Source organism: Pristiophorus japonicus, chromosome 16 (assembly GCF_044704955.1).
Source record: "Pristiophorus japonicus isolate sPriJap1 chromosome 16, sPriJap1.hap1, whole genome shotgun sequence".
Classification (NCBI taxonomy): Eukaryota; Metazoa; Chordata; class Chondrichthyes; family Pristiophoridae; genus Pristiophorus; species Pristiophorus japonicus.
Window position 1 is genome coordinate 109,850,209 of NC_091992.1, and position 26,510 is coordinate 109,876,718.

At 43.8% G+C, this 26,510-nt stretch overlaps 1 protein-coding gene across 1 annotated transcript in view; it reads right to left on the reverse strand.

Moving 5' to 3' along the window:
- Positions 1-3,504: 3,504 nt before the first annotated feature.
- The window catches only part of sdk2b (sidekick cell adhesion molecule 2b), a 460,427-nt gene continuing 437,421 nt past the window's right edge, over positions 3,505-26,510 (reverse strand). The window contains exon 44 of the mRNA XM_070858209.1: positions 3,505-3,885. Within this exon, the coding sequence (XP_070714310.1) occupies positions 3,505-3,885 (381 nt within the window). The remainder of the gene's footprint in view (positions 3,886-26,510) is intronic.

The window sequence follows — 26,510 nt, forward strand, 5'->3', positions numbered from 1 at the left end:
GGTGTAAGTGAATTTTTAATGGCGTGATAAATCTTAATTACTGCCAAACAATCTGGCACTGAACATTTACTTGTAATCCTTCAGATTTTAATTATTCTTGGAGATTTTTTTTAAAACTTAAAAAAAAACGTTTTCTTTCTGTCTCATCTCTCTCTTAATCCCAAATTCCTTCTCTCGCTTCATCCCATCTTTCTTTCCATCACTTTATTTTGCTTTCTGTACATTATATTATGTTGAATTAAATATTCCAATTTATATTTCCTGGTTTAGACTCTGCATGTCTCAGTGAGGATTCTTCAATCCAATTGGTTGAAGAGACACACTGCCACAGATCTCCTGTAGAGACTGTCACACTGAAAATTATTTCTAGTAACTGTAATTTGCCGTTCAAAAGCCCACATATTGTCTGTGGGCAGCTATAAGGGTAATGAAAGGTGAGCGCCCGTCCTTCGCTGCTGACTGCAAAATTCAGGCCATTGTTTAACTGAGGAGTCATCCCACTGTCTCCTGCACTAACTCAATCTTCCTGGCATCTCAAACCTGTGGAACGTCTTACCTCCTTCATTCTATCTTCCTTCTGCAAATCTACTGGTTTTTAAAACCCAATCTCGGCCTTACCTAACTACAACCTCTTTAATTTATCTTTTTCTATTATTCTTTTCAACTTTTGTGTTGTGCTGCACTGTGGGCCTTGGCCCCTGTCCTAGGTTTTTCTATAAAAAACAATCGTCATTGAAAATAGTTTTTGTGATAATTATGGAATAAAAATGGTAATAAATATATATATATATAATATATATATGTGTGTGTGTGTGTATATATATGTAAAACTAAATATGTCTTTCTGTACCTAAATGCTTTTTGTAACGTCTTAAAAAAATTAATCTAACCAAAATAACCTCAAGTATCTTGAAATGGTTAATATTGAAATTAAAAGGTGCTATGTTCATTGACCCAGAGATTACATAGCTTCCCTTTAACTCTGTATTGTAAACCCTTGGTTACTACCAGGAATATCTCTCTGACCAATTATTCTGAGACATATTATTGCATTGACTCCATTGAACCACAATTATTTTAAAAATGTTATTCTGTTTTCATCCAGATAGAGTTGTCGCTTCAGTTTGGAAGATCTGCTGCCACTAACTCTCTAAATAAATTCCTGACACGTAAAATGACCGGCTTTGGCATTGACTTTGAATGATGATTAGATATATGCTTTCCTGATACAGGTTCACACCTGAATTAATCATTTAATTTGGGGACTGATGATGGTCACTCACAATAGAGAGGTGGTCCCCAGTGTAAGTTTCATGCTTTATATATTTATTCCACAAAGTAGTATTGCAAACAGGAACAGAAAATACTTTTGAATGCTGCACTAAGACGATCTGCCAGCCACTTGTACAGTGTATGTTGTATCCCTATTTTATTCATTTACGGAAGCAAAATCTTCAGAACTAAGGAATGGTCCCTTTGGGCCAGAACCACATCAAGATGTTTTCTATATGGATATATTAGAACCATCATTCTGTTTTCCTGTACTTTTTTTTAATAATAAACATCAATATTTGATACAAATGACTATGCTCTGACCTGAAGGCCATAATCCACCCTCAAGTCACAAAATACCATGCACGAGAACACTCTGTTGGTATTTAAAGATAATATATTCCTCTAACATTACAAATCAAATTCAATCTGGATTTGGAAGTGAATGGTAGTTTATATGGCATCCGATTTTGCTTATCTGATTAAAATAAGTACTATGCTATCTAGCCAATATGGTCATACTAAAGTCACTGCTGTGCTGAGTCATATTTTTACAAATGGCTGTGGAATGGAAAAAAAATGAGAAAGTAAAACTGATTTTTTTTTTTAAGATTAGCGATAGGTCACAATGACATCTGGCCACAATACATAAATTTTTGAAAGTTCATGGTGTGGTCTGTTATCAATTAAAATTAGATTTATTTCCCCCTCCCCCCGCCAAGGGTTCAACTGTGTTTTCCTTGTTGCACGAACTTGCTTTCAATTGAAATTTGCTAAGAGCTGTTGTGAAAATCAGAATGGTCATTGCCAGTGATTCCTTCAGTTACTACAACTGTTGATTACAGCAACACGAATGACCCATATACCATTCCTATTCTGTTGCTCATGGCTAGAACAATGGCCCCATGTGGCTAAAAGTTGTTCTTCACAGCAATGACTGCTCCCATGTTATGTTACTCTACTGCTCTTCACAACTAGTACAATGGCTCTACATGACAGTACTGTGTTGTTCTTTGCATCTGGAACAACATTTCCATGCAGAAGAATCAAGTGGAATGGAAAAACCATTGTACATGACTCTGAAAAAACGTGGGCTTGGCATGAGACTGATTACTGGACTTGACAAACTTGTGCCTAAACTATTTTTGAATTTTATTAACATAGTAAGACAGATTTGTCAGTAATTAATTAATTCACATTTGGTACTGTTTTTGCAACCACTTCTTGCTATGATCAAATTTAGGGATAAGAAATGGAGGAAAAAAGTCCACTATCTAAAACCAAGTGACCTTGACTCTTTCCATTAGAATAGGGGATTCCTTGTGTTGGAAACAGTTATACTGTGGAAGAAAATCTATTGACAACTTTCACCCATTAACTTCTACTGATGAGATATATCAGATATTTCTCCTGCTTTAAACCCAAAGATGGATAGCTTGCCTTATTTTTGAGAAAAACTCCTTGCATTTTCTAAGAACCTATTAAGAAAAAAACATATATCACAAAGACTGTGACTTTACAAACACATAGCCAATAATGTCTTGCGATTCATGCAAACAGTTTTTGTCTTTGTGTATGACAACTCACAAGTTAACAGACAAAGAAAAGGCAGACTTTTTCAAAGCTTCAGATATGAATCTGAAGATTTGTCCAAAGAAAACATTTGTAAGAAGCAATGTTAAACTTATCGACATTACAGTATTTGATAAATTATACAAGCTTATTGGGGAGTCACACTTTAGCAATCATGCAGCAGTAATAAAGTGAAAACTAGCCAATAAAAATAGTTGCAAATAGCCAGGATAGCAACTAAATTAAACCTGTTGGTTTTATATATAATGGGCACATTGAGACTAATAGTAGCCACCAGATTTTTTGACTTGGTCAATTGGCTACTATAGTATCAGGTTATATTTTTCTCCCAACATGTACAGACGTACATGAGATTCATACACTTCTCAGTTGATCAGAATGTAAACCCCTTGGGGTCACCTGATTAGTTCTAAGTGGGCAAACTGTCTGCCCCTCCACTTGTTTTGTAGTTGCTAGAGACCTCTCTCCTCAGACCATGGCAGGACGTCACACTGGATAATCTTGTAATGGTTCTTTTCCTTTTCATTGTGTTTTTTTTCCTGTGAATAAAATCTGTGCAAGGCTGCAAGCAGCAGATCACTGATTGTCTTCCACACAATAACTCTTCAAAACTAAGAAAGAAACACCTTTTAGCATTGTTTAAACAAAAGAAGAAAATCCTGCTAGTGGGGTTCTGGATCCTGGAGCAAGGCTGCTAGCAGGTCGATACAGGGTGCCCGGCTGGCTGGTGTTATTGGAGGGGTGTTGGGGGGTGGGTGTAAGGCTTCTCTTAGCTCGGTAGAGGCTGCCTTGCTGAGTGGCCTGAGGAACATGGATGTTGTTGGTTGAATTAGTGGCAGGTTGATGGCTGTGACTTGGATCACCTGATTCACTCTCTGTGTAACTGTAGGCCTGAATTCTTGAGATGCCTTTCTGCTGCCGTCTCCATGAGTTGTAATATGTAGGATCACTTATGTAGTGATTAACAAAAGAATGTGTCTTCGGTCTGTTCTGATCGACTTCACATTCGCTATCACTTCCCTGTTGAAGAAAAAAATAATTGTCAAAAGTTTCATGATTACAGTTTTTACTGTGCCTGTAAAAAAGACATTCTTGACAGATGCACAGTTCAATTTTAGAAACTTTTGTTGTTTTTTTTGTCAGAAACTGCTGCATTCAGAAATCTGCAGGTGCAAAGAGAACATTGAAAAGACATTTAAAAACGTAATAATTACCAATAACTGAGGGCAATAAGAAATTTAGTGACCAGTTTTTTCTTTACCTTGATTTTAGAGAAGTAAGTTTTTGACTGTGCACCGGCAGTAGGGAAGCTTGCCCACCATAAGCACATATATATCAGAAAACTGTGGGTATGTTACCTGCATTTTTCTGTAATGTGCTGGCACTGGGCGAAGTTCCTGCCATCAGTGCATATTTGCAAAATTTAGTCCTTCGTATTCTGGCATCCCTGGTGAGATCAAACCAGGCCAAATATACAACTTCAAACTAACCTCGTGCTTAAGCACCATACTTTACAATTTATAACCCAACTTCCACAAAGCAAAATGAGTTTCTTCATTTGACTCTATAAAGGACTTAACAAGATTTAAAAAGAATGTGTATATAATATATATATATATATATTATGAATTTCAAAATCACTGGCAAAGTAATTGCTTTAAGTTGGGCATTCATCCAGGGAAACTATTCAATAAAAATGTTAATCAAATGTTTCTGTGCACCATAACAATATACATTATTTAGACATGAGATACTACTTTATTGTTTAATATTATTAGCATGTGTGCATTATTTATCATTTGGGAACTACTCTAGAATTAAGTTATCCATACCAATGGAATCTAAATGAAGTTGCTTCAGAACACTATTACCAAGATACCAGAACATCAATCAATAGTAATTGAAAGCTGAAATCTTGAAAATAACAATTATACTGTAGTTAAGAATAGTCCTGTAGAGTCCCTCAACAGTTCACCATGAAAATGTCCTGCAAGGCCAAAGTTTCCATCCTAGGTTTATGCTGAGTTCATTGATTTTAGCTAGCAGGCTAATGCGGATGTGACAATCTGTGATATGGAAAGGAAGGATTGACCAAGATGAGGAGTTGCTCAGTGCAGAGGCTGAAAGAGGAAATGAGGGAGGATATGTCAATGAGAAACTCTGGGTGGAACATGGGGAAGGCAGTAGAGAACAAGGATTTAAAAGGAAAGGCAAGAGGATGGAACAATGAGAGGTGCTCAAAGGAGAATAAAGTACCAGAGGTGTATGTGGAGAGACCAAGGAATGGTTTAGTGATAACGGCCACACCACCACAATAGGTGATGAAAAGTATAGCCAGCTAGGGAGGCTTCAGTATGGGGGGCAAGGTGGCACCCCGTGAGATCTAAGTTTCTGTCAAAGCTACAATGTCGATCAATCCAATTGACCACAATTTCCTTCCTAATTTATGCTTAAAAAATCTATATTATTACAACAACATCACTGTCACTGAGAATTAATTTTGAAGAACATGGTTTGCATCAGGTTAAGTTTGAGCAGAAACTGATTTTCAATTATAATCACAGTTGACGTCTGCATTTTATAAACCTGGCAGCTTAAGTCCTTTGAAAATTAGCTCCAACCTTTCATACAAAGGAAGCATTCAGCAGCACACATCATGCATATACACACACACGTGTGCATATTTTTCAACAGAGACAGCTCTTCACTGCATCCTGGAGATTCAGATCACTCTTTTGCCCCTTTCTTGGCCTGAACTTTATGAATATTTCAAAAATATAAAAGGAAAGTGAATCGAAATTTTAAGACACAGGGTAGAAATTACTGTTGGTGAACATACAAATGTTAATCATGCTCATATCAAATTACTTGTGTAAACTAATAATGCTAGCTTGGCTCAGTGGTACCACTCTTACCTTTATGTCAGGCCATGGTTTCAAGCCACAATGCAGGACATGAGCTCACAATCAAGACTGATACTTCTGTGCAGTATGAGAGATTGTGGCATTGTTGGAGGTACCATCTTTTGGATGAGATATTAAACCAACTGCCTATTCAGGTGGATGTAAAATATCCCATGGCACTATTCAAAGAAAAGCAAATTAATTCTCCCGGTGTCCTGGCCAATATCTATCCCTCAATCAATACCACCAAAACTGATTAACTGGTCATTTATCTCATTGCTTTGTGTGGGACATTGCTGAGCATAAATTGCCTGCCACATTTGCTTACGTAACAATATTGACTACACATCAGAAGTAATTTGTAGGCTGCTTTGTGGCATTCTAAGTATGTGAAAGGCACTCTATAAATGCAAGTTCTTTCCTTCCTTTATTATTTTTATTATTTTAGTGGAGGCATTAACCTAGTTATTTTAATGAAGGCATTAACATGTTTATTTTAAGTAGTCAATTGCTTCTGTTAAACTACTGGTGACAAGCCTGTTATAAACATTCAGATGATAACATTGCCAATAGGAATTATAGCCTTACACGAGTATCAAAAAAATACTGTAAATAATTGACAGTAATTTTTTTTAAAGCGATGTTTTTATATAATTTTAAAGACTTAAGAAGATCTTGAAGGAAAATGAGAAAGGAAGAAAACAATATAAAACATTTTTTTTTTAAACTTGGAAAGCAAAATGCTGGAATATAAAAGAAATAAAAAGAAAAAGTGTGTGCATGGACATGTGTACGATTTGAGGGATATTCATTTATAAATTCTCAAACCTCTTTTGCAAACACTAGCATATTGATTTTATACAATATATGAATAATGTGTGATGTGATAGAGCAGCTAAGCATGTCAAACTGCAGCATATGTCTTCCCTCAGGCCAGGCAGCTGTTTTTCTTTGGTCTAACAAGGACAGTATAAATCCAAACCTGATGTACAAAACATTACATTATTTTTTCCATGCCACTGAGGTTGGCTTTTCTGGACAAAATCATTGGTTTTATTATTTCTGACATCCCTCTTTCATACTCTCCCTCATATCCAAGCCATTTTTTTCTTCACACTCTACAGCCAGAAGGTGTTCAGTTATCCAGTAGTACAGTGGAGCCTCTGACTTTCACTAAGATAGCTTTAGGCTTCACTCCCAGGGCTTGGAAAAATGATGAAATAAACACGGCTGTTTTCCACTGCTCCAGGGTAGTTCCGACAAATTGATAACAGAACAGCCGTGGCTCCCTTCACGGCATAGTTTAATCTACACTAACTTTCTCTCTTAACTGCATGGAATCACAGAGAAAAACAAAGAAGAAACTGCTTATTGACAAAATGGTGAGAATTATACATAACAGATTTAAATTATTCCCTTTTAGATTATTCATGTCCTACAAATGATGGGGGTAATTTTATAAGTAACCTCGCCGCTGTTAACACATTGAGAAATCATGGGCACATTGCCACAAGTGCATTGTATACTCACAAAATGTAGGCTCATCCCAGCCAAGATGGTGGAGAGATAAACACTTTTTCAAGGCAACTGTATAATCCCGGATGCTAAGAGGTCTGGGATAGCTACCCAAAATGGCTTTTGTTGTGTGCTTACACACTACAGCAAATCAACACGAGGCACATACTGGAGACAAGGTCACACTGTGACCTGTACCTTTATTCACAGGACCAAGAAGTGATGACCCTGCGTGGGACCTCCCTTTATATACCTGGATGACCAGGTGAGGAATGTCTCCCACAAGTTCACCCCCTGTGGTCAAGGTGTGCATTTCTCAGGTGTATACAGTGTACAATGTTGTTACATAAAGGTTACAGTTATGTGAGGTTACAAACATGACATCACCTCCCCCCAATATCTTTGGGTCAAAGATTGAGTCTTTCAGGCGGTCGACGCTCTCTCATGGAGCGCCGCAGTTGGGGCTCTGGTTGTTGAGCCTTGGCATACGTCATTGTCACCTGTGGTGATTTCTGGCTCATCCGGGCTGACCGCAGGTACTGTGTATGCTGCTGACGGTTCTTGTTGCTCGTTCACTGGCAGTGGTGTGGGCAGCATCTCATGATTTTCCTCAGTGTCCATGCTGAAACTTTTTTTTACTTGGTCCAGATGCTTGCGGCATATCTGCCCATTGTTGAGTCTGACCACTATGACTCTATTCCCCTCTTTACCAATTACAGTATCCTCGAGCCACTTGGGCCCCACAGCGTGATTAAGAACAAATACAGGGTCGTCCAGTTCTAACTCGAACCTTCTGCCAAAAAGGTACTGGTGCATCTTTTTCACCCCGTAGATACATGCGAGTGCTTCCTTTTCAACTATCCCATACCCACTTTCTGCTTGGGAGAGCGACCTGGAGGCATAAGCCACACATTGGAGTTGGCCCTCATCATTACTCTGCTGCAACACGCACCAACCCCATAGGATGATGCATCGCATGTCAAAACTAATTTCTTACAGGGGTCGTACAGGGTCAATAACTTATTAGAACAAAGCAGGTTCCGCGCCCGATTGAAAGCCCGTTCCTGACAGTCCCCCCAAAACCAATCGCAACCCTTACACAGGAGCACGTGTAGCAGCTCCAGCAATGTACTAAAGTTTGGTAGAAAGTTCCCGAAATAGTTCAATAGCCCCAGAAATGAACGCAACTTTGATGTGTTGCCGGGCCTGGCGCGTGACAGGTCGCCTCCGTTTTGGATTTGGTGGGCCGGATCCCATCTGTGGCAACCCTCCTGCTCAAAAACTCGACCTCTGGGACTAAAAACACACACTTGGACTTCTTTAGTCGCAGGCCTACCCGGTCCAGTCAACGTAGCACCTCCTCCAGGTTGTGGAGGTGTTCCTCGGTGTCTTGACCCATGATAAGGATGTCGTCCTGAAATACGATTGTTCCGGGGATGGATTTTAGCAAGCTTTCCATGTTACTCTGAAAGATAGCGGCTGCTGAACGAATGCCAAACGGACACCTGTTGTAGACAAACAGCCCCTTGTACGTGGTGATGGTGGTCAGTAGCTTGGATTCTTCGGCCAGTTCCTGGGTCATGCAGGCCGAAGTGAGGTCCAACTTGGTGAATAGCTTGCCGCCTGCCAGCGTGGCAAAAAGATCCTCCGCTCTCGGAAGCAGGTATTGGTCCTGAAGGGACACTCGGTTGATGGTGGCCTTGTAGTCGCCACAGATCCTGACCGAGTCATCCATTTTTAGAACGGGGACGATGGGGCTTGCCCAGGTCACTGAATTCAACGGGCGAAATTATGCCCTCTCTTATCAACCTGTCCAACTCACTCTCAATTTTCTCCCGCATCACATACGGCACAGCTCTGGCTTTGTGGTGCACTGGTGTGGCGTCCGGGGTGATGCGTATCCTTACTTTGGTGCCTTTGAAAGTCCCGACGCCAGGTTGAAATAATGACTCGAACTTTAGTAGAACCTGTGAGCATGAACTTCGCTCCACAGATGAAATGGCGTGCACATCCCCCCATTTCCAGTTCATCTCAGCTAGCCAGCTCCTCCCCAAAAGCGCGGGACCATTTCCCGGGACAATCCAGAGTGGTTCTGTGATCCATTATGTGTGACCACCAACATTGCACTGCCTAGCACTGGGATGATCTCTTTGATGTACATCCGTAATTGCGTGTCAATGCGTTCTAGTTTGGGTCTGCTAGCTCTGAGTGGCCACAGTTTCTCGAATTGTTGGACACTCATAAGTGACTGGCTGGCTCCTGTGTCCAGCTCCATGCGTACCGGGATGCCGCTTAACAGTACTCTCATCATTATAGGTGTCGTTTTTGTGTATGAGCTGTGGATGTTTGCCACCTGGACCTGCTGAACTTCAGCATCCATTGCTGTGTCCCAGGCATACCCCTGCCTTGCAGACCCGTCTTGTGGTTCATCCACTTTGTAAACCAGCCTCGTTGCGGGCTTTCTGCACATCCTGGCTAAATGTCCACTCAAGTTACAATTTCTGCAGATGAATTGTTGAAACCGGCAGGTCTTCGCAGCATGTTTGCCCCCCCGCACCTCCAGCATGAGCTGAGATTGTTGTGAACAAAAGAGCTGTTACCAGGCATTCCTCTCTGATTGTCTCTTTGATTACTCTTGAGCACTCTGTTTGTGGGTGTCAATGGTCCCATCCCGGGACATGTTGTCCCTTATGATGGTGTAAATGTCCGTTCAACCTGCCATTGTCTCTGTGGCGGGCCCACCCTGGAGTCTGTTACTGCCTGGTTGGTGTCGAATTGCCCTTGCCTGCCTGCAGGGTTCTGAGTCGCATTTACCATGTTAGCTCCCTGCTCCATCGCCACGTTGGGAGCAGAGTTGCGCGCGTATATGATCTTGATTTCCTCCTCCCCTGCCATGAAGGTTTGAGCCATCAAGTCCTTGGTCTCAATTAGCTTCCTAAAAATCCTGGCATGACCAATGCCCTCAATGAAGAAATCCCGTAACATCTCCCCGCTGCAGGCGTTGTGAACTTACAGAGGCTGGCCAAGCGGCGAAGGTCCGCAACGAAGTCTGGTATGCTCTGCCCTTCCCGACGTCAGTACGTATAGAACCAGTGTCGGGCCATGTGTATACTACTTGCCGGGTTGAGGTGCTCACTGATCAGTTTGCTGAGCTCCTCGAACATCTTGTCCACCGGCTTCTCGGGTGTGAGCAGGTCTTTCATCAGCGCGTACATCTTAGGTCCACAGCTGGTCAGTAGATGTGCCCTTCGCTTGTCAGCCGCTGCTGCTCCCAGCCAGTCCTTCGTGACAAAGCTCTGCTGGAGTCTCTCAACAAAATCGTCCCAGTCCTCACCAACACAGTACTGTTCCTCCGTGTTACCGGTGGCCATTCTCTTGAGTCGTTGATTCCCGTTTTTCGTCACCAAATGTTGTGTGCTTACACACTACAGCAAATCAACACGAGGCACATACTGGAGACAAGGTCACACTGTGACCTGTACCTTTATTCACAGGACCAAGAAGTGATGACCCTGCGTGGGACCTCCCTTTATATACCTGGATGACCAGGTGAGGAGTGTCTCCCACAAGTTAACCCCCTGTGCTCAAGGTGTGCATTTCTCAGGTGTATACAGTGTACAGTGTTGTTACATAAAGGTTACATATATGTGAGGTTACAAACATGACAGCTTTCTTTCAATTTCTTGGCGAAACTTAGTGCCTCCCTGATTACCTGGTAATTATGGTTCTTTCATTCTGCAGGGAACAGCAGACATAAACCTGCAATCCATCACTTTACAGCACAATACACTGTCCTACCAGACCACCTTGAGTGGAGTTTTTCTCTTCTCTTTACAGTCCCTTTTTCTCCTTTCCGAAAGGCAGTCATGCAGGCCAAGTGCAGTTTACCAGTACTTAATTCAAGTTTGTAAACCTAGATATTCAAGGGCTGATTTTAACTCCCAGCAGAAGGAAAACCATTAGGCCATCCTCAACAAGTCCTGGGAAAGTTTAGCTCCAAGGCTCCAACTGCAGGGGCCTCATCTCGCACCTGCAAGTGCTTGGCAGGAATTCCTAGCTGACCCATGGCCAGGAGCGGTATTTTGGGTGCCGACCGGAAACGAAATGAACTGTCCCTGGCACTCGTAAGTGGTTGGGAAGGGCGTCAGGAGGGCACTGCTATTAGGGAAGGGGAGGCAAGCTCCGGCAGGGGAAGCCCAAGATTTCTTTCCAGGATCCACAACGAAACAAAAAAAAATTAACTCACCTTTCTGGGCCTCTTCTGGTTCCCATGCCACTAGGTTGGTGTAAAGTAAAGTCCTGTCCCCTCAGTACCGATTCACACGAGGCATGTAGAGAAGTCAAGGTCACTCTGGACCTGCACCTTTATTTCACAGCTCTGGAATGCTGCACTTGCCTGAGACCTGTCCTTATATACCTGTCTCTTGCAAGTGCACCCCTGGTGGTGGGGTATGCTGGTGGTTACAGGTCATATCTTATTACAGTCATGTATAGCATGTTAGGATACAGTTATATATAATAATGTAAGATACATGACATCACCCTCCCCCAAGGTCTTATTGTCTCTATAGGTTCAGTCTCTCAGGTGGTCTACGCTCTCGCGTGGAGGGTCTGAGTTATGGTTCAGTTGTTTGCCTTGGTGTCTGTTTTTCTTTGGGTGTGGTTGCTGGTATCTCGTCTGGGCTGTCTGTTTCGATTGGTGTGATTGTTGTTGACTCGCCTGGGCTGTCTGTTGGGATTTCCCTTTCCTCAGGTTGTTCCCTCTGTTTGTCCACCAGGCGTGGTGCGAGTTCCACATTGTAGTCTGCCTCTGGTTCCGCAGTGTTGTTGGTAAATCTGCTTTTGACTTGGTCTACATGCCTCCAGCAGGTTTTGCCATTGTCCATTTGTACTACCAGTAGCCTGTTTTCTTCCTTGCCCGTTACTGTCCCTGCAAGCCATTTGGGACCCCTGCCATAGTTTAGTACAAACACATTGTCCCCTATCTCATTCCATCTCCCCCTCGAATTTCTGTCATGTTACTCAGTCATCTTACGGCGCTTTGCCCCAACGATTTCGTGCATGTCTAGGAGGATTAATGAGAGCCTTGTTTTTAAAGTCCTTTTCATCAACAGTTGCGCGGGGGGGGATTCCAGTCAGTGAGTGCGGACGAGATCTGTATGCCAGCAGCAGTCGCGACAGGCGACCCTGCAGCGTGGGACCTTGGATTTTAAGCATGCCTTGTTTAATGATTTGCACTGCTCTCTCCGCCTGGCTGTTGGAGGCCGGCTTGAACGGTGCCGTCTTGACGTGATTTATGCCGTGGTCAATTATAAAGTCTTGGAATTCTGCGCTGGTGAAGCACGGACCATTGTCACTGACCAATATGTCAGGGATTCCGTGCGTTGCAAACATGGTTGCGAGGCTCTCCACAGTGGTGGAGGTTGTGCTCGAGTTTAAAATGGTGCATTCGATCCACTTTGAAAATGCATCTACAACTACGAGGAACATTTTGCCCATGAATGGGCCCGCATACTCTACGTGCACCCGCGACCACGGTTTGGTAGGCCAGGGCCAGGGGCTCAGTGGAGCCTCCCTGGGGGCATTGCTGAGTTGGGCAAAAATGGTGCACCTTCGGACGCAGAGCTCCAAGTCCGCGTCAATACCAGGCCACCAGACGTGGGATCTGGCTATGGCCTTCATGAGAACGATCCCCGGGTGCTTGCGGTGGAGCTCCCGGACAAATGCCTCTCTGCCTCACAGAGGCATGACTACTTGGCTGCCCCACATCAGGCAGTCTGCTTGTAGTGATAGCTCATGCATGCGCCTGTAAAAGGGTTTTAATTCCTCGGGGCAGGCATCGTGAGCCTCTGCCCAGTCACCGGTTAGGACACATCTTTTTACGAAGGATAACATGGGGTCGCTGGCCGTCCAGGCTCTGATTTGGCAAGCCGTCATGGGCGAACCTGTGGACTCAAAGGCATTGATTGCCATAACTATCTCACAGTCCTGTTCATCAGACCCTTCTGTGGTCGCCAGGGGTAGCCTGCTGAGCGCGTCGGCACAGTTGTCTGTGCCTGGTCTGTGCCTTATTGTGTAGTCGTAGGACGCCAGCATGAGTGCCCACTGTTGAATTCGCGCCGAGGCGTTGGCGTTTATTGCCTTGCTCTCGGATAGGAGGACGTGAGGGGCTTGTGGTTGGTTTCTAACGCGAACTTGGCCCCAAAAAAGTATTGGTGCATCTTTTTGACACCGTACAAGCACGTGAGCGCCTCCTTCTCTACCATTCCGTACCCGCACTCCGCCCGCGAAAGTGACCTGGAGGCATAAACTATGGGTTGTAATTTGCCCGCACTATTGACATGTTGCAAAACGCACCCGACTCCATACGCTGACGCATCGCATGTGAGAACCAGCTTTTTACCTGGGTCAAAGAAAGTCAAAACGCAGTTGGAACACAGAAGGTTGCGTGCCTTATTGAAGGCGCGTTCCTGGGCGTCCCCCCAAAACCAATCGCACCCCTTCCTGAGTAGCACATGGAGAGGCTCCAGCAGCGTGCTTAAGTTCTGTATAAAATTCCCAAAATAATTGAGTAGCCCGAGAAAGGCGCGCAGTTCTGAGACATTCCGGGGCCTGGGTGCCAGGCGAATTGCTTCTGTTTTGGACTCTGTTGGGCGGATTCCATCAGCGGCAATCCTTCTGCCCAAAAATTCAACCTCGGGTGCGAAAAACAGGCACTTGGATTTCTTGACTTGGAGGCCTACCCGATCCAACCGCTTTAGTACTTTCTCCAAATTACGGAGATGGGAGTCGGTGTCCCTGCCCGTGATAAGTATGTCGTGTTGAAATATAACCGTCCCCGGGATGGACTTGAGCAGACTCTCCATGTTGCGCTGGAATATGGCAGCTGCCGACCTGATGCCGAATGTGCATCGATTGCACATGAAAAGGCCTCGATGTTGTGTTGATGGTGGTGAGTAGCTTGGATTCCTCGGTCAATTCTTGCGTCATTTACGCAGATGTGAGGTCTAATTTTGAGAAAAGTTTATCTCCAGCTAATGTGGCAAATAAGTCCTCCGCTCTGGGCAGCGGGTACTGGTCCTGTAGGGAGACTCTGTTTATGTAGATTTGTAGTCCCCACAGATTCGTACGGATCCATCAGGCTTCATGACTGGGACGATGGGACTTGCCCAGTCGCTAAATTCCACAGGTGATATAATGCCTTCACGCAGAAGCCTGTCTAGTTCATGTTCAATCTTTTCCCTCATCACATAGGGTACAGCTCTGGCCTTGTGATGGACCGGTCTAGCATCCTGTGTGATGTAGATTTTGACTTTGGCCCCTTTGAAAGTGCCCACACCTGGCTGAAAGAGATGCTCAAATCACTTTATAACTGTTGAGCAGGAGGTCCGTTCCTCTAATGACATGGCATGGACATCATCCCATTTCCAGTTTAGTTTTGCCAGTCAGCTTCTCCGCAGCAGTGCTTGGGGATCTCCGGGGACAATCCACAGGGGAAGTCGGTTCACTGTCCCTTTGTGTGTGACAGAGAGCTGCCGAGGACTGGTACGATTTCTTTGGTATAGGTCCTTAGTTTGGTGTCGACCCTTGTGAGTTTTGGTCTGTTTCTTTTATGCGGCTACAGTTGTTCAAATTGTTGAGCGCCCATGAGAGATTGACTCGCTCCCGTATCCAGCTCCATGTTGACAGATATCCCGTTGAGTAGGACCCTCATCATTATAGGAGGCGTCCTGTTGTAGGAGCAGCGGCCATTGATCGTGTTGACCCGCTGTACATCGGTGTCCCGGGTACTGTCCCCACCATCTTCTGGTCCGCTTTCCGACCCATCTGATTCGTATACCAGCCGAGCTGCCGTTTTTTTGCACAGGCGGGCCAAATGCCCTGTATATTCACAATTTCTGCAAACAGCCTGCTGAAATCGACATCCCCTTGACGAGTGCCCACCCCCACACCTCCAGCACAGACAGGTAGAAAATCAATATTCATTATTGTACCGCTGTCTATGTTCTTGGCTATGCAGCCTTAGTCTTTTCTCTGATCCCGACTCTGGGATTGTCACAGAATCCCCAAGCACAAATGTCGATGTTGGCAAGTGGTCTTACAGCCAACCCACAATTTAATTGAAATTGCATTCCCCTTTGCCTATAAAAATTAATCAGTTGTTTGAGTGTCAGGAGAACCATTAAAATAACCCAAGACTATTGCCACACACATTTTCTCCTGTGATTGTAAACTAATTGTACAGAATCCTTAAAGCTGGTCATGATGCACAAGCATGTGGAACACCTGCACATAAGCATTCAAGTTGAAATGTAATGATGTATTTATCAAATTTTCAGGGTTGGAAGCCAGAAAAAAAATCAGACAACACTGAAATCCTTTAGTTACCTAACTGAGATAATACTAGTGGATTTATAACATTTTTACCTGTCAACTTTCCGACTTCAAACAAAGTTTGCTTGTGAGTTTCACCAACTCATCTTAACTATATCATCATTTTGGTATCTTGTTCCTGGAGCCAAAAAAACTGCAGCAACACAGCGAGTATATGTTGTAATGTGGTTCATTGCACAAAGATAAATTGTCATTCACTTTCTTATTTTTTTAAATCTGCATTTCCATGCTATACCTAAATTTCCTGAGTGTGAAAAACAGCTTAAAGCAAGATTCTGCTATTGTTTGAAAATTAATGGTTAGTATTCAAAATATTAAACATATTAATATCTGCTAGCCAGCCAAATAGCATGTTACGGTGAAATATACAGCAGAAAAAACTTCCATTCATCTGAACAATGGTCATACAAGAAGTCATTGGGGTCCGACTAATGTCTTTATGCTGCTCCCAATTTTAACTTTCCGATGACTCCTGCTGTTGTTTCCAATTCCATAGCAATATCAGGCACTGATCAAACTGCTTCCAAAACATTATCCCATCAAATTACAAAGTTTAAACTTAAACTTGCAATGCTGTTGCACATTGCTTGGATACTGTATTATGCTTAATAAAATACCTTGCGGTTGTTGGTGAACTATATGGCAACCATTTAAATGTATACAGACTGCCACAGACAGAACTGTGACTGTTTGCATTTTAAACCAAGGATGAGCTCGCTGACATCATGTGAATCATAATGCAACTTTTTAAGTAACTCCATTCAAAAGGTACTAGACATAGTCTATGTAAAAGACAAGATCACCTTCAGTAACATATGATCCAAATTGAATGCACTTTTCCATCAGTGTCCTGGGCCTAAAATTGAAGAACTTCCCGCTCACTGTCTCCAACATTCCTCTCGTCGAACTGCCCAGTGCCACTTTCGACGTGACCTGAACCGGGCTGGAGGGGAGAGCTGCCGGGAAGCGCTTGCCGACGTCAGCGGATGGCCGAGTCGCGCAACTGACCTCCCACCGAGCTGCGATATTGATGCGGGCGAGAGTCGGCAGCAGAACGGGGGTAGATTGCTGGCTGGAGGCTGGTCTGTCCCCGACGGTAGGTAGGAAGATGGGGGAAAAAAGGTTAGTAAACGTTAAAAAAAAAACAAAAATTTCTTTACAGGAACTTACCTGGATGGGGTACCCTGAAGGTGTTCAGATGTTTTTTTTAATGCTTTTGCTTTTCAGCTTTTTGACCCTCCATGGGCCCGACTCCATTCTTGGCGGCACTTGGGCGGCAAGTGTCTTTGCCGCCGAGAATGAGAGCTCCCATCGGCTGCCGCCCAGATTGGCAGCGTAAGTCGCTCATTTGCTGCCCGCCGACCTTCGAGAGACCTCTCCGATGAAAACCCCACTCAAAGTACCGTCAGGTACCTCGGCGGCCATCGGCGGGGTCCTTTGGGCGGGCGGAGGCCTTCATCAAACTCAGGCCTCTGCGTACACTTTCTGCTGAAATTAAACTAACATTCCTTTTCTACGTACAATGACAGGTAATTCACATTAGGCCATTTACAGAATCTTGATGCAAGTATCCTGATTCATAATGGACTTAATGTCTGCTGTCTTGTCATGAGTTTTTACTCTGAGCTAAAGACAAAACATGTAACTGATTTGTGCATAACAACAACAACAAATTTATAAAGTGCCTTTAACATAGAAAAATGCCCCAAAGTACTTCACAGAGGTGTAATCAGACAAAAATAGACACCGGCCCTAAATTTGCAGTACAATGCCACCTATCTTATCCTTAAATGAAGCCTCTCCACCTGGCTATACCTTCTACCACTTACACTGCTCAGACTGCCGTGGTGGCGGTGTGGCTCTCATCACCAAATCACACCTTGGTCTATACCTCATAGGCACTTTCTTCTCCTTTGAGCATCTCACCCTATTCCATCATTCTCACCTCTCATTTAAAATTCTCATTCACCCAAGTACCATAAAAATGTTATGCACCAAACGACTTCTCATCCTCGGTGATTTCAACTTCCATCTCAATTCATCATGCTTTCCCTCCTCTGAGTTCACGAGGCTCCTATCCTCCTTTTAATCTCTACCTCCATGTAAATTCCCCAACCCATATTCACAGCCACCGCCTCGATCTTGCCATCTATCGTGGCCTCGCTACTTCCATCGTGTTAATCACAGATAAGACTATCTCTGACCACTTCCTCGTATTGCTCTCCACCCACAACCCTTTTCCATCTTCCCCGCCGCCTCCCCCCCGCCCCCCCCCAAACCCTACCTCCTTCTGTGTCTGCCCCTGGAAAAAACTCTGTTCCAACTCTCTTACAACTGCATTTACGAACTCCCAACAGTCCAGCCTTTGGCTCTCCATTCACCATGACATTTCTGTAGCTACCGATCTGCTCAAACACACCCTCACCACCACCTTTGATACATGAGTCTTTGTTAAAACAATTACTGACTCTCACCCCAGCCGTTCCCCCGGTACAGTCCTGATCATCGCTCCCTTAAGCCCAAGGAACGTAAACGTGAACAGATCTGGCGGACGACTGGTTTCGTCATTCACTGCCAGATCTGGCAGGACTATGTAAAACATTATCAGGTCCTGCTCTGGTCTGCCAAAATTGCTCACTATTCCACAATCATTCTGGAATGAAAAGATAAACCCTGGCTTCTATTCTCCACTGCTAACCATCTTAAACCCCTCTCCCTAGCCTCCACCCTACCTCCGACAATAAGTGTGAGGAGCTCATGGACTTGTTTGCTTCTAAGATTGAAACCATCCATTCGGCCGCCTCTACCTCTTCCCTTCCTTCCCCTGGCCCACCAGGCCAAAATTCCTCTAAGGATCCCCCCTGCCCTCACATCAGTTTCTCTCCGATCTCCCCACATGACTTTTCCGAGCTCATCCTGTCCATGAGACCCACTTCCTGCTCCCTTGATCCTATTCCCACAAAACTGCTGCCCACCCAACTTCCTTTTCTGACTCCCATGTTTGCTGACATTGTTAATGGTTCAAACCAACCCTTGATCTCTTCCGTCCTTACAAACTACCGCCCTATCTCCAACCTCCTTTTCCTCTCAAGTCCTTGAACGTGTTGTCGCCTCCCAAATCCGTGCCCATCTATCTCGCAATTCAATATTTGAATCACTTTAATCTGGTTTCCGCGCCTGCCACAGCACCGAAGTGGCTCGCATCAAAGTCACAAATGACATCCTTTGTGACTGTGACAAAGGCAAACTATCCCTCCTCCTCCTTCTTGACTTGCCTGCAGCCGTTGACATGGTTGACCACTCTATCCTTCTATCCTTCTCCAGCACCACTCCACCTACACTCGCCTAGTACCATTCTTATTTATCTAATCATAGCCAGAGAATCACCTGTAACATCTTCTATTCCCGCTTCTGCATCGTTACTTCTGGTGTCCTCAGGGATCTATCCTTGGACCCCTACTATTTCTCATTTATATGTTGCCCCTTGGCGGCATCATCCGAAAACCAGGGTCAGTTTCAACATGTACGCTGATTGACATCCAGCTCTACTTCACTTCAACTTCTCTCAACCCCTCCTCGGTCTCTAAATTGTCAGACCACTTGTCCAACATCCAGTTCTGGATGAGCAGACATTTTCTCCAATTGAAAATTGGGAAGACCAAAGCCATTGTTTTTGGTCCCTGTCACAAACTCCATTCCCTAGCCACTGACTCCATCTCTCTCTCCAACTTATGTCTGAGGCTGAACCAGATTGTTCACAACCTTGGAGTCATATTTAACCCTAAAATGAGCTTTTGACCACATATCTGCAGCATAACTAAGACCACCTATTTCCACCTCTGTGACATTGCCCGTCTCCACCCTTGCCTCAGCTCATTCGCTGCTGAAGCCCTCATCCATGCCTTTGTTACCTCTAGATTTGACTATTCCAATGCACTCCTGGCTGGCCTCCCACATTCTACCCTACGTAAACTGGAGGTGATCCAAAGCTTGACTGCCCATGTCCTAACTCGTACCAAATCTTGCTCACCCATCACCCCTGTGCTCGTGGACCGACACTGGCTCCTGGTTAAGCAACACCTCGATTTCAAAATTCTCATCCTTATTTTCAAATTTCTCCATGGCCTCGCCCCTCCCTATTTCTGTCATCTCCTCCAGCCCCATAACCCTCCAAGATATCTGCACTCCTCTAATTCTGCCCTCTTGAGCATCCCTGATTATAATCGTTCAACCATTGGTGGCCGTGCCTTCTGTTTGCCTCGGCCCTAAGCTCTGTACTTCCCTGCCTAAACCTCTCCACCTCTCTATCTCTGTTTCCTCCTTCAAGATGCTCCTTAAAACCTACCTGTTTGACCAAGCTTTTGGTCACCTGCCGTAATTTCTCCTCATGTGGCACGGTGTCAAATTTTTTATCCCATAATATTCCTGTGAAGCACCTTGGGACGCTTCACGATGTTAAAGGCGTTATATCAATACAAGTTGTTGTTGTATCTTTTGCCATTGGCAAACTTAGATATGTGGTCTTTATCCCATCATCTAAGTCATTAATAAATACAGTGAATAATTGAGGTCGCAATACAGATCCCTGTGGAATGCCACTAGTCACATCCTGTCAGAGTAGCTTCCCATTATCCCTACTCTGTCTCCTGCAGCTCCGTCAATCTCTTAACCAGATCAATAATTTGCTCTCAATTCCATGAGTTTCAACTTTTAGCTAATTGTCTCGAGAACCTTTATCGAATGCCTTCTGGAAGTCCATATGGACATTCCCCTGTCCGCTATTTTAGTCACCCCTTCAAAAATTTCCATCAGGTATGAGCTACCCTTTAAAAATCCATGTTGGCTCTCTCTGATCAGCTGAAAATGTTCATGGTGTTCAGTCACTCCATTCTTAATGATAAATTCTAGTAATTTCCTGACAACAGACATTAGGCTAACCGATCTACAATTCCCTGCTTTCCCTATCTCACCTTTTTTAAATAGTGGAGTGACGTGTGCAATTTTTCAATCTAAAGGAATGGTTTCTGAATTGAGGGAACTTTGGAAGCTCACAGCTAGAGCATCTGCAATGTTCTCACCTACTTTAAAACCCTGGGATGAAAACCATCTGGTCCTGAGGATTTGTCACTCTTTCGTGCCATTAATTTCTTCTTTACTGCTAATTGCTTATGTTAATTATGGTGAGTCCCTGTCCCTAATTCAATAGTTTAAATTTAGTTTAAAATAATTTGGTATTATATTTATAAGTTACTTTTCTTAAGTATGCATCTCCAGTCTATTATACACTGTAAAATAAATAAACAAACAAAAAGAACTTCCACCAATTAAGAGTACTTTACAGTTCTGCTGAAATTCAACACACAGACTAATCGCTCCTCATTTCCTGACTTTTTGGGCATGTTGCCAATGTCCTTTGGAGAAGGATGCATAGCCACAAGGACATAGCCCAGCACAATGCACAGCTATCATATTACAAAAGCTTTCTACTGAAATCAGATCTCTCTGCACTCTCCAGGGACTTTTACTGGTCTGCATGTTTGGTTTAAAATGGCCAAGTCTTTTTATAGTGAATAACTGAAGCGCTTTTAGTTCTCTTACAACACTGCAGTTGCACAAAGATAATCTGGTTACTGCATACACCTACATTTCCTGCCAAACTAAAAGAAAAAGATACATTTATATAGCGCCTTTCACAACCTCAGGATATTCCAAAGCGCTTTACGGCCAATGGAGCACTTTTGAAGTGTAATCACTGTTTTAATGTAAGAAACGCAGCAGCCAATTTGCATACTGCAAGCTCCCACAAACAGCAATGTCATAGAAACATAGAAAATAGGTGCAGGAGTAGGCCATTTGGCCCTTCGAGCCTGCACCACCATTCAATGTGATCATGGCTGATCATGCACTTCAGTACTCATTCCTGCTTTCTCTCCATACCCCTTGATCCCTTTAGCCATAAGGGGCCACATCTAACTTCCTTTTGAATATATCTAAAGAACTGGCCTCAACAACTTTCTGCGGTAGAGAATTCCACATGCTCACATCTCTCATGGCTGATCATGGCTGATAATGACCAGATAATCTGTTTAATGCTGTTGATTAGCCAGGACACCGGGGATAACTCCCCTGCTCTTCTCTGAAATAGTGCCATGGGATATTTTACATTCACCTGAGAGCGCAGATGTGGCCTCGGTTTAACGTCTCATCTGAAAGACGGCACCTTCAACAGTGCAGCAACTCCTTCAGTACTGTACTAGAGTATCAGCATAGATTCTTGTGTAGAATAACTACACATATTACAACTTGTCAACAGCCACTTAGTCATATTTAACAAATTAATTTGCAGTTAAATGTTATCTAAATATTCATAGACAAATGTCAGCCATTTTCTTTCACAGTAATTTACATTGGATGGTGTCAGTTTGAATTATTTGGCTGGAATCTTGTCTCTGGGTTAAAAATTTGAGGGTTCAAGTCTCACACCAGGATTTGAATGCATAATCAGGGACAGGCACCTGTACAGGATCAAGGATTGTTTGCATTTTTGGAGATGCTGTTCTCTGGATTCGACTTTAAACCATCTTTATTACTGTGGGTGGATGTTAAAATCTAATGATACTATTTGAAGAAGGGCGAGGAATTCTTCTAGATTCCTGGGCAATATTCCTCAGTCAACCAATACCAAGCTCCCTCATTCAATTGCTATTTGTAGAAAAGAGTGTTTGAAGACCATGCCCTCAAATCTGCACCAAGCTCATGGTCTACAGGGCTGTAGTGATACCTGCCCTCCTATATGGCTCCAAGACATGGACCATGTACTGTAGACACCTCAAGTCCCTGGAGAAATACCCCACCAACGATGTCTCCGCAAGATCCTACAAATCCCCTGGGAGGACAGACGCACCAACATTAGCATCCTCGACCAGGCCAACATCCCCAGCATTGAAGCACTGACCACATTCGATCAGCTCCGCTGGGCAGGCCACATTGTTTGCATGCTGGACACAAGACTCCCAAAGCATGCGCTCTGCTCGGAACTCCTTCACGGCAAACGAGCCAAAGGCGGGCAGAGGAAACGTTACAAGGACACTCTCAAAGCCTCCCTGATGAAGTGCAACATCCTCACCGACACCTGGGAGTCCCTGGCCAAAGAGCACCCTAAGTGGAGGAAGTGTACCCGGGAGAGCGCTGAGCACCTTGAGTCTCATCGCCGAGACCATGCAGAAATCAAGCGCAGGCAGCGGAAAGAGTGTGCAGCAAATCTGTCCCACCCATCCCTTCCCTCAACAACTATATGTCCCACCTGTGACAGGGACTGTGGTTCTCGTATTGGACTGCTCAGCCACCTAAGGACTCATTTTTCGAGTGGAAGCAAGTCTTCCTCGATTCCAAGGGACTGTCTATCATGATGATGATGCAGAACAATATGGTTTAGATAGGGTGCTGCAATTGGTGGCAGAACAATTACTGCACTCCAAAAGTAGTTTATTATGTTAACATAATAAGTTGTTATATAAATGTAGGTTTCTTAATTTTATAGAGTTTTATGATCAGTAATCTAGTTAATAATCAAGCATTATGGAGGTCCCAGCAGATTGGAAAACTGCAAATGTAACACCCCTATTTAAAAAAGGAGGCAGACAAAAAGCAGGAAACAATAGACCAGTTAGCCTAACATCTGTGGTTGGGAAAATGTTGGAGTCCATTATCAAAGAAGCAGTAGCAGGTCATTTGGAAAAGGAAAATTTGGTCAGGCAGCGTCACAATGGATTTATGAAGGGGAAGTCATGTTTGACAAATTTGCTGGAGTTCTTTGAGGATGTAACGAACAGGGTGGATAAAGGGGAACCAGTGGATGTGGTGTATTTGGACTTCCAGAAGGTGCCACATAAAAGGTTACTGCACAAGATAAAGTTCACGGGGTTGGGGGTAATATATCAGCATGGATAGAGGATTGGTTCACTAACAAAACAGAGAGTCGGGATAAATGGTTTTCTCTGGTTGGCGACCAGTAACTAGTGGGGTGCCGCAGTGATCAGTGCTGGGACCCCAACTATTTACAATCTATATTAACAACTTGGAGGAAGGGACTGTGTAACATAGCCAAGTTTGCTGACGATACAAAGATGGGAGGAAAAGTAATGTGTGAGGAGGACATAAAAAATCTGCAAAAGGACATAGACAGGCTAAGTGAGTGGGCAAAAATTTGGCAGATAGAGTATAATGTTGGAAAGTGTTAAGTCATGCACTTTTGGCAAAAAAAATCAAAGAGCAAGTTATTTAAATGGAGAAAGATTACAAAGTGCTGCCGTACAGCGGGACCTGTGGGTAGTTGTGCATGAAACACAAAAGGATAGTATGCAGGTACAGCAAGTGATCAGGAAAGCCAATGGAATCTTGACCTTTATTGCAAAGAGGATGGTGTATAAAAGCATGGAAGTCTTGCTACATCTATACAGGGTATTGGTGAGGCCACACCTGGAATACTGCGTGCAGTTTTGGTTTCCATATTTATGAAAGGATATACTTGCTTTGGAAGCAGTTCAGAGAAGGTTCACTAGGTTGATTCTAGAGATGAGAGGATTGACTTATGAGGAAAGGTTGAGTAGGTTGGGCCTCTACTCATTGGAATTCAGAAGAATGACAGGTGATCTCATTGAAACATATAAAATTATGAGGGGGCTTGACAAGGTAGTTGCAGAGAAGATATTTCCACGGATGGGGGAAACTAGAATGAGAGGGCATAATCTTAGAATAAGGGGCCGCCCATTTAAAACAGAGATGAGGAGGAATTTCTTCTCCGAGAGGGTTGTAAATCTGTGGAATTCACTGCCTCAGAGAGCTGTGGAAGCTGGGACATTGAATAAATTTAAGACAGAAATAGACAGTTTCTTAAACGATAAGGGGATAAGGGGTTATGGAGAGTGGGCAGGGAAGTGGAGCTGAGTCCATGATCAGATCAGCCATGACCTTATTGAATGGCGGAGCAGGCTCGAGGGGCCGTATGGCCGACTCCTGTTCCTATTTCTTATGTTCTTATACCAACACCACTGAAAAACTTCACTTTCAAGCAACAATGTCCTTTCAACAGGAAGTCTTGCCCTCAATTCTTTATATATACAATAATAATTCTTTGTTTATTGTAACATATGTGAAGCTCTGAAAACAAGGGTTAGTGGAAAGAAGATCAAGATGAAAACAAATTGGGATCTCTGCTGACTGACTTACTTGTTAATTCAAATTCCTTTGTTCAAAAATGTTCTGGCAACTTAAAAACTGGCTCCACAATAACTTAATTGAAATCAATTTGATGCAAACATTCCATATCGCTACCAGTTCAGCAAATGCATGTCCAGGGCTAACCAAGAGTGGAAGTGAATACCACCTTTTAGATGACTCATTTTTTTTTCAATTATTTATTCCCTGACGCTTCACAAGCATTAAGCTAAAATTAAAAATCCTTTCATAATAAAATTAGTGTGCCTGTAATAAAGAATACTGGGGCTGCCATTCCTATCTATATAATTAAAAGTGTTTCATCTAGCTCATGTCCAAAGCAGCACATTTTTCAAAAGTGTCACACCTCAAAAGGATTCCAGCTCAAAAGCATCACGAATAAGTCGGAAAACTCGTAAATACCATGAAGGTGAAGGTCATTAACGAATTTAACGGTAGGCCCTCATTAGAATTTTTTTTACTTCATCCCTACTCGGCAACCGGCCAGATTGCAGACTGGCTGGCTGCCAGGCGGGAAGGCCTGTGGTAGGAGGCGACAGTTGGAGACCATTGGGGACGGTCCTGGCAATAGAAGATTGGGGGTTGGTGTGGGGCGGGAAGCCTCGGAGCACGGCAGTGAGGAGGGTGGGAGAGACTACGAGCAGGGAGAGACCGCGGGGAGGGGGAGAGATCGTGGTGAGAGTCATCGTTGGCGGGGAGGTTTAAGATCGCAGGGGAGTCTGAAGATCGCGGGAAAGGGCGGAGGTTGGGGGGGAGATCACTGCAGAAGATTTGCTTGAGGGGCCGGGGAAGTACTCCTGCTGCTCCTGGCCCACAAGCAGTGCAGAAAAAATACTTAGCTGCTGAATCTGGCAGCTCCCACCTCCTTTCAGCGGCCGGGATTCCTTTACTGAGGCCAAACTGACATTTTTTAACCATCTCTCAGCACTGTTACCTTTGCACATCTTACCCAACAAACACAATCTAAACTCGAAAGAGATAAAAAGATGAATATTTCTTTAATGACCCTCTTCGGTGTGGATGTCCTCCTCCCATTAAAGTCAAAGATTATTTACTGTAGCTTTTTTCTTCGGCCCGGAATGGTCTTTGAGGTAAAACCAGTGGAGTGGCTGGGTGCCGCTCTGTCTTCCAGAAGGAAGATCAGGGCAGGTGTCTCTGATGTGCCTTACAGACATGGGTTGCCCGCCCCAAACATGCGAATACAATTTGGGATGGGGTCCGTGTCCTTCAATTTGGATGGCTATAGATTCCTCTCCACCTCACTTGGAGTGGGCCCATCAAAATGTTGGCCCTAATACAAAGCAAAATACTGCAGATACTGGAATCTGAAATAAAAACAGAAAATGCTAGAAATCTCAGCAGGTCTAGCTGAATCTGTGGAGAGAAACAGAGTTAACGTTTCAGGTCTGTGACCCGTCGTCAGAACTGGAAAATTTTGAGATGTAACAGATTCTTAAGGAAGTGCAGCAGCACTGAAAGGGTAGGGGGAGGGGGGGTGGTGAGGAAAGAACAAAAGGGAAGGTCTGTGATATTTGTTTGTGAAGGGTGGAAGGCAGAAGAGATTAAGAGCCAAAAGGGATGATGAGCAAAAATGAG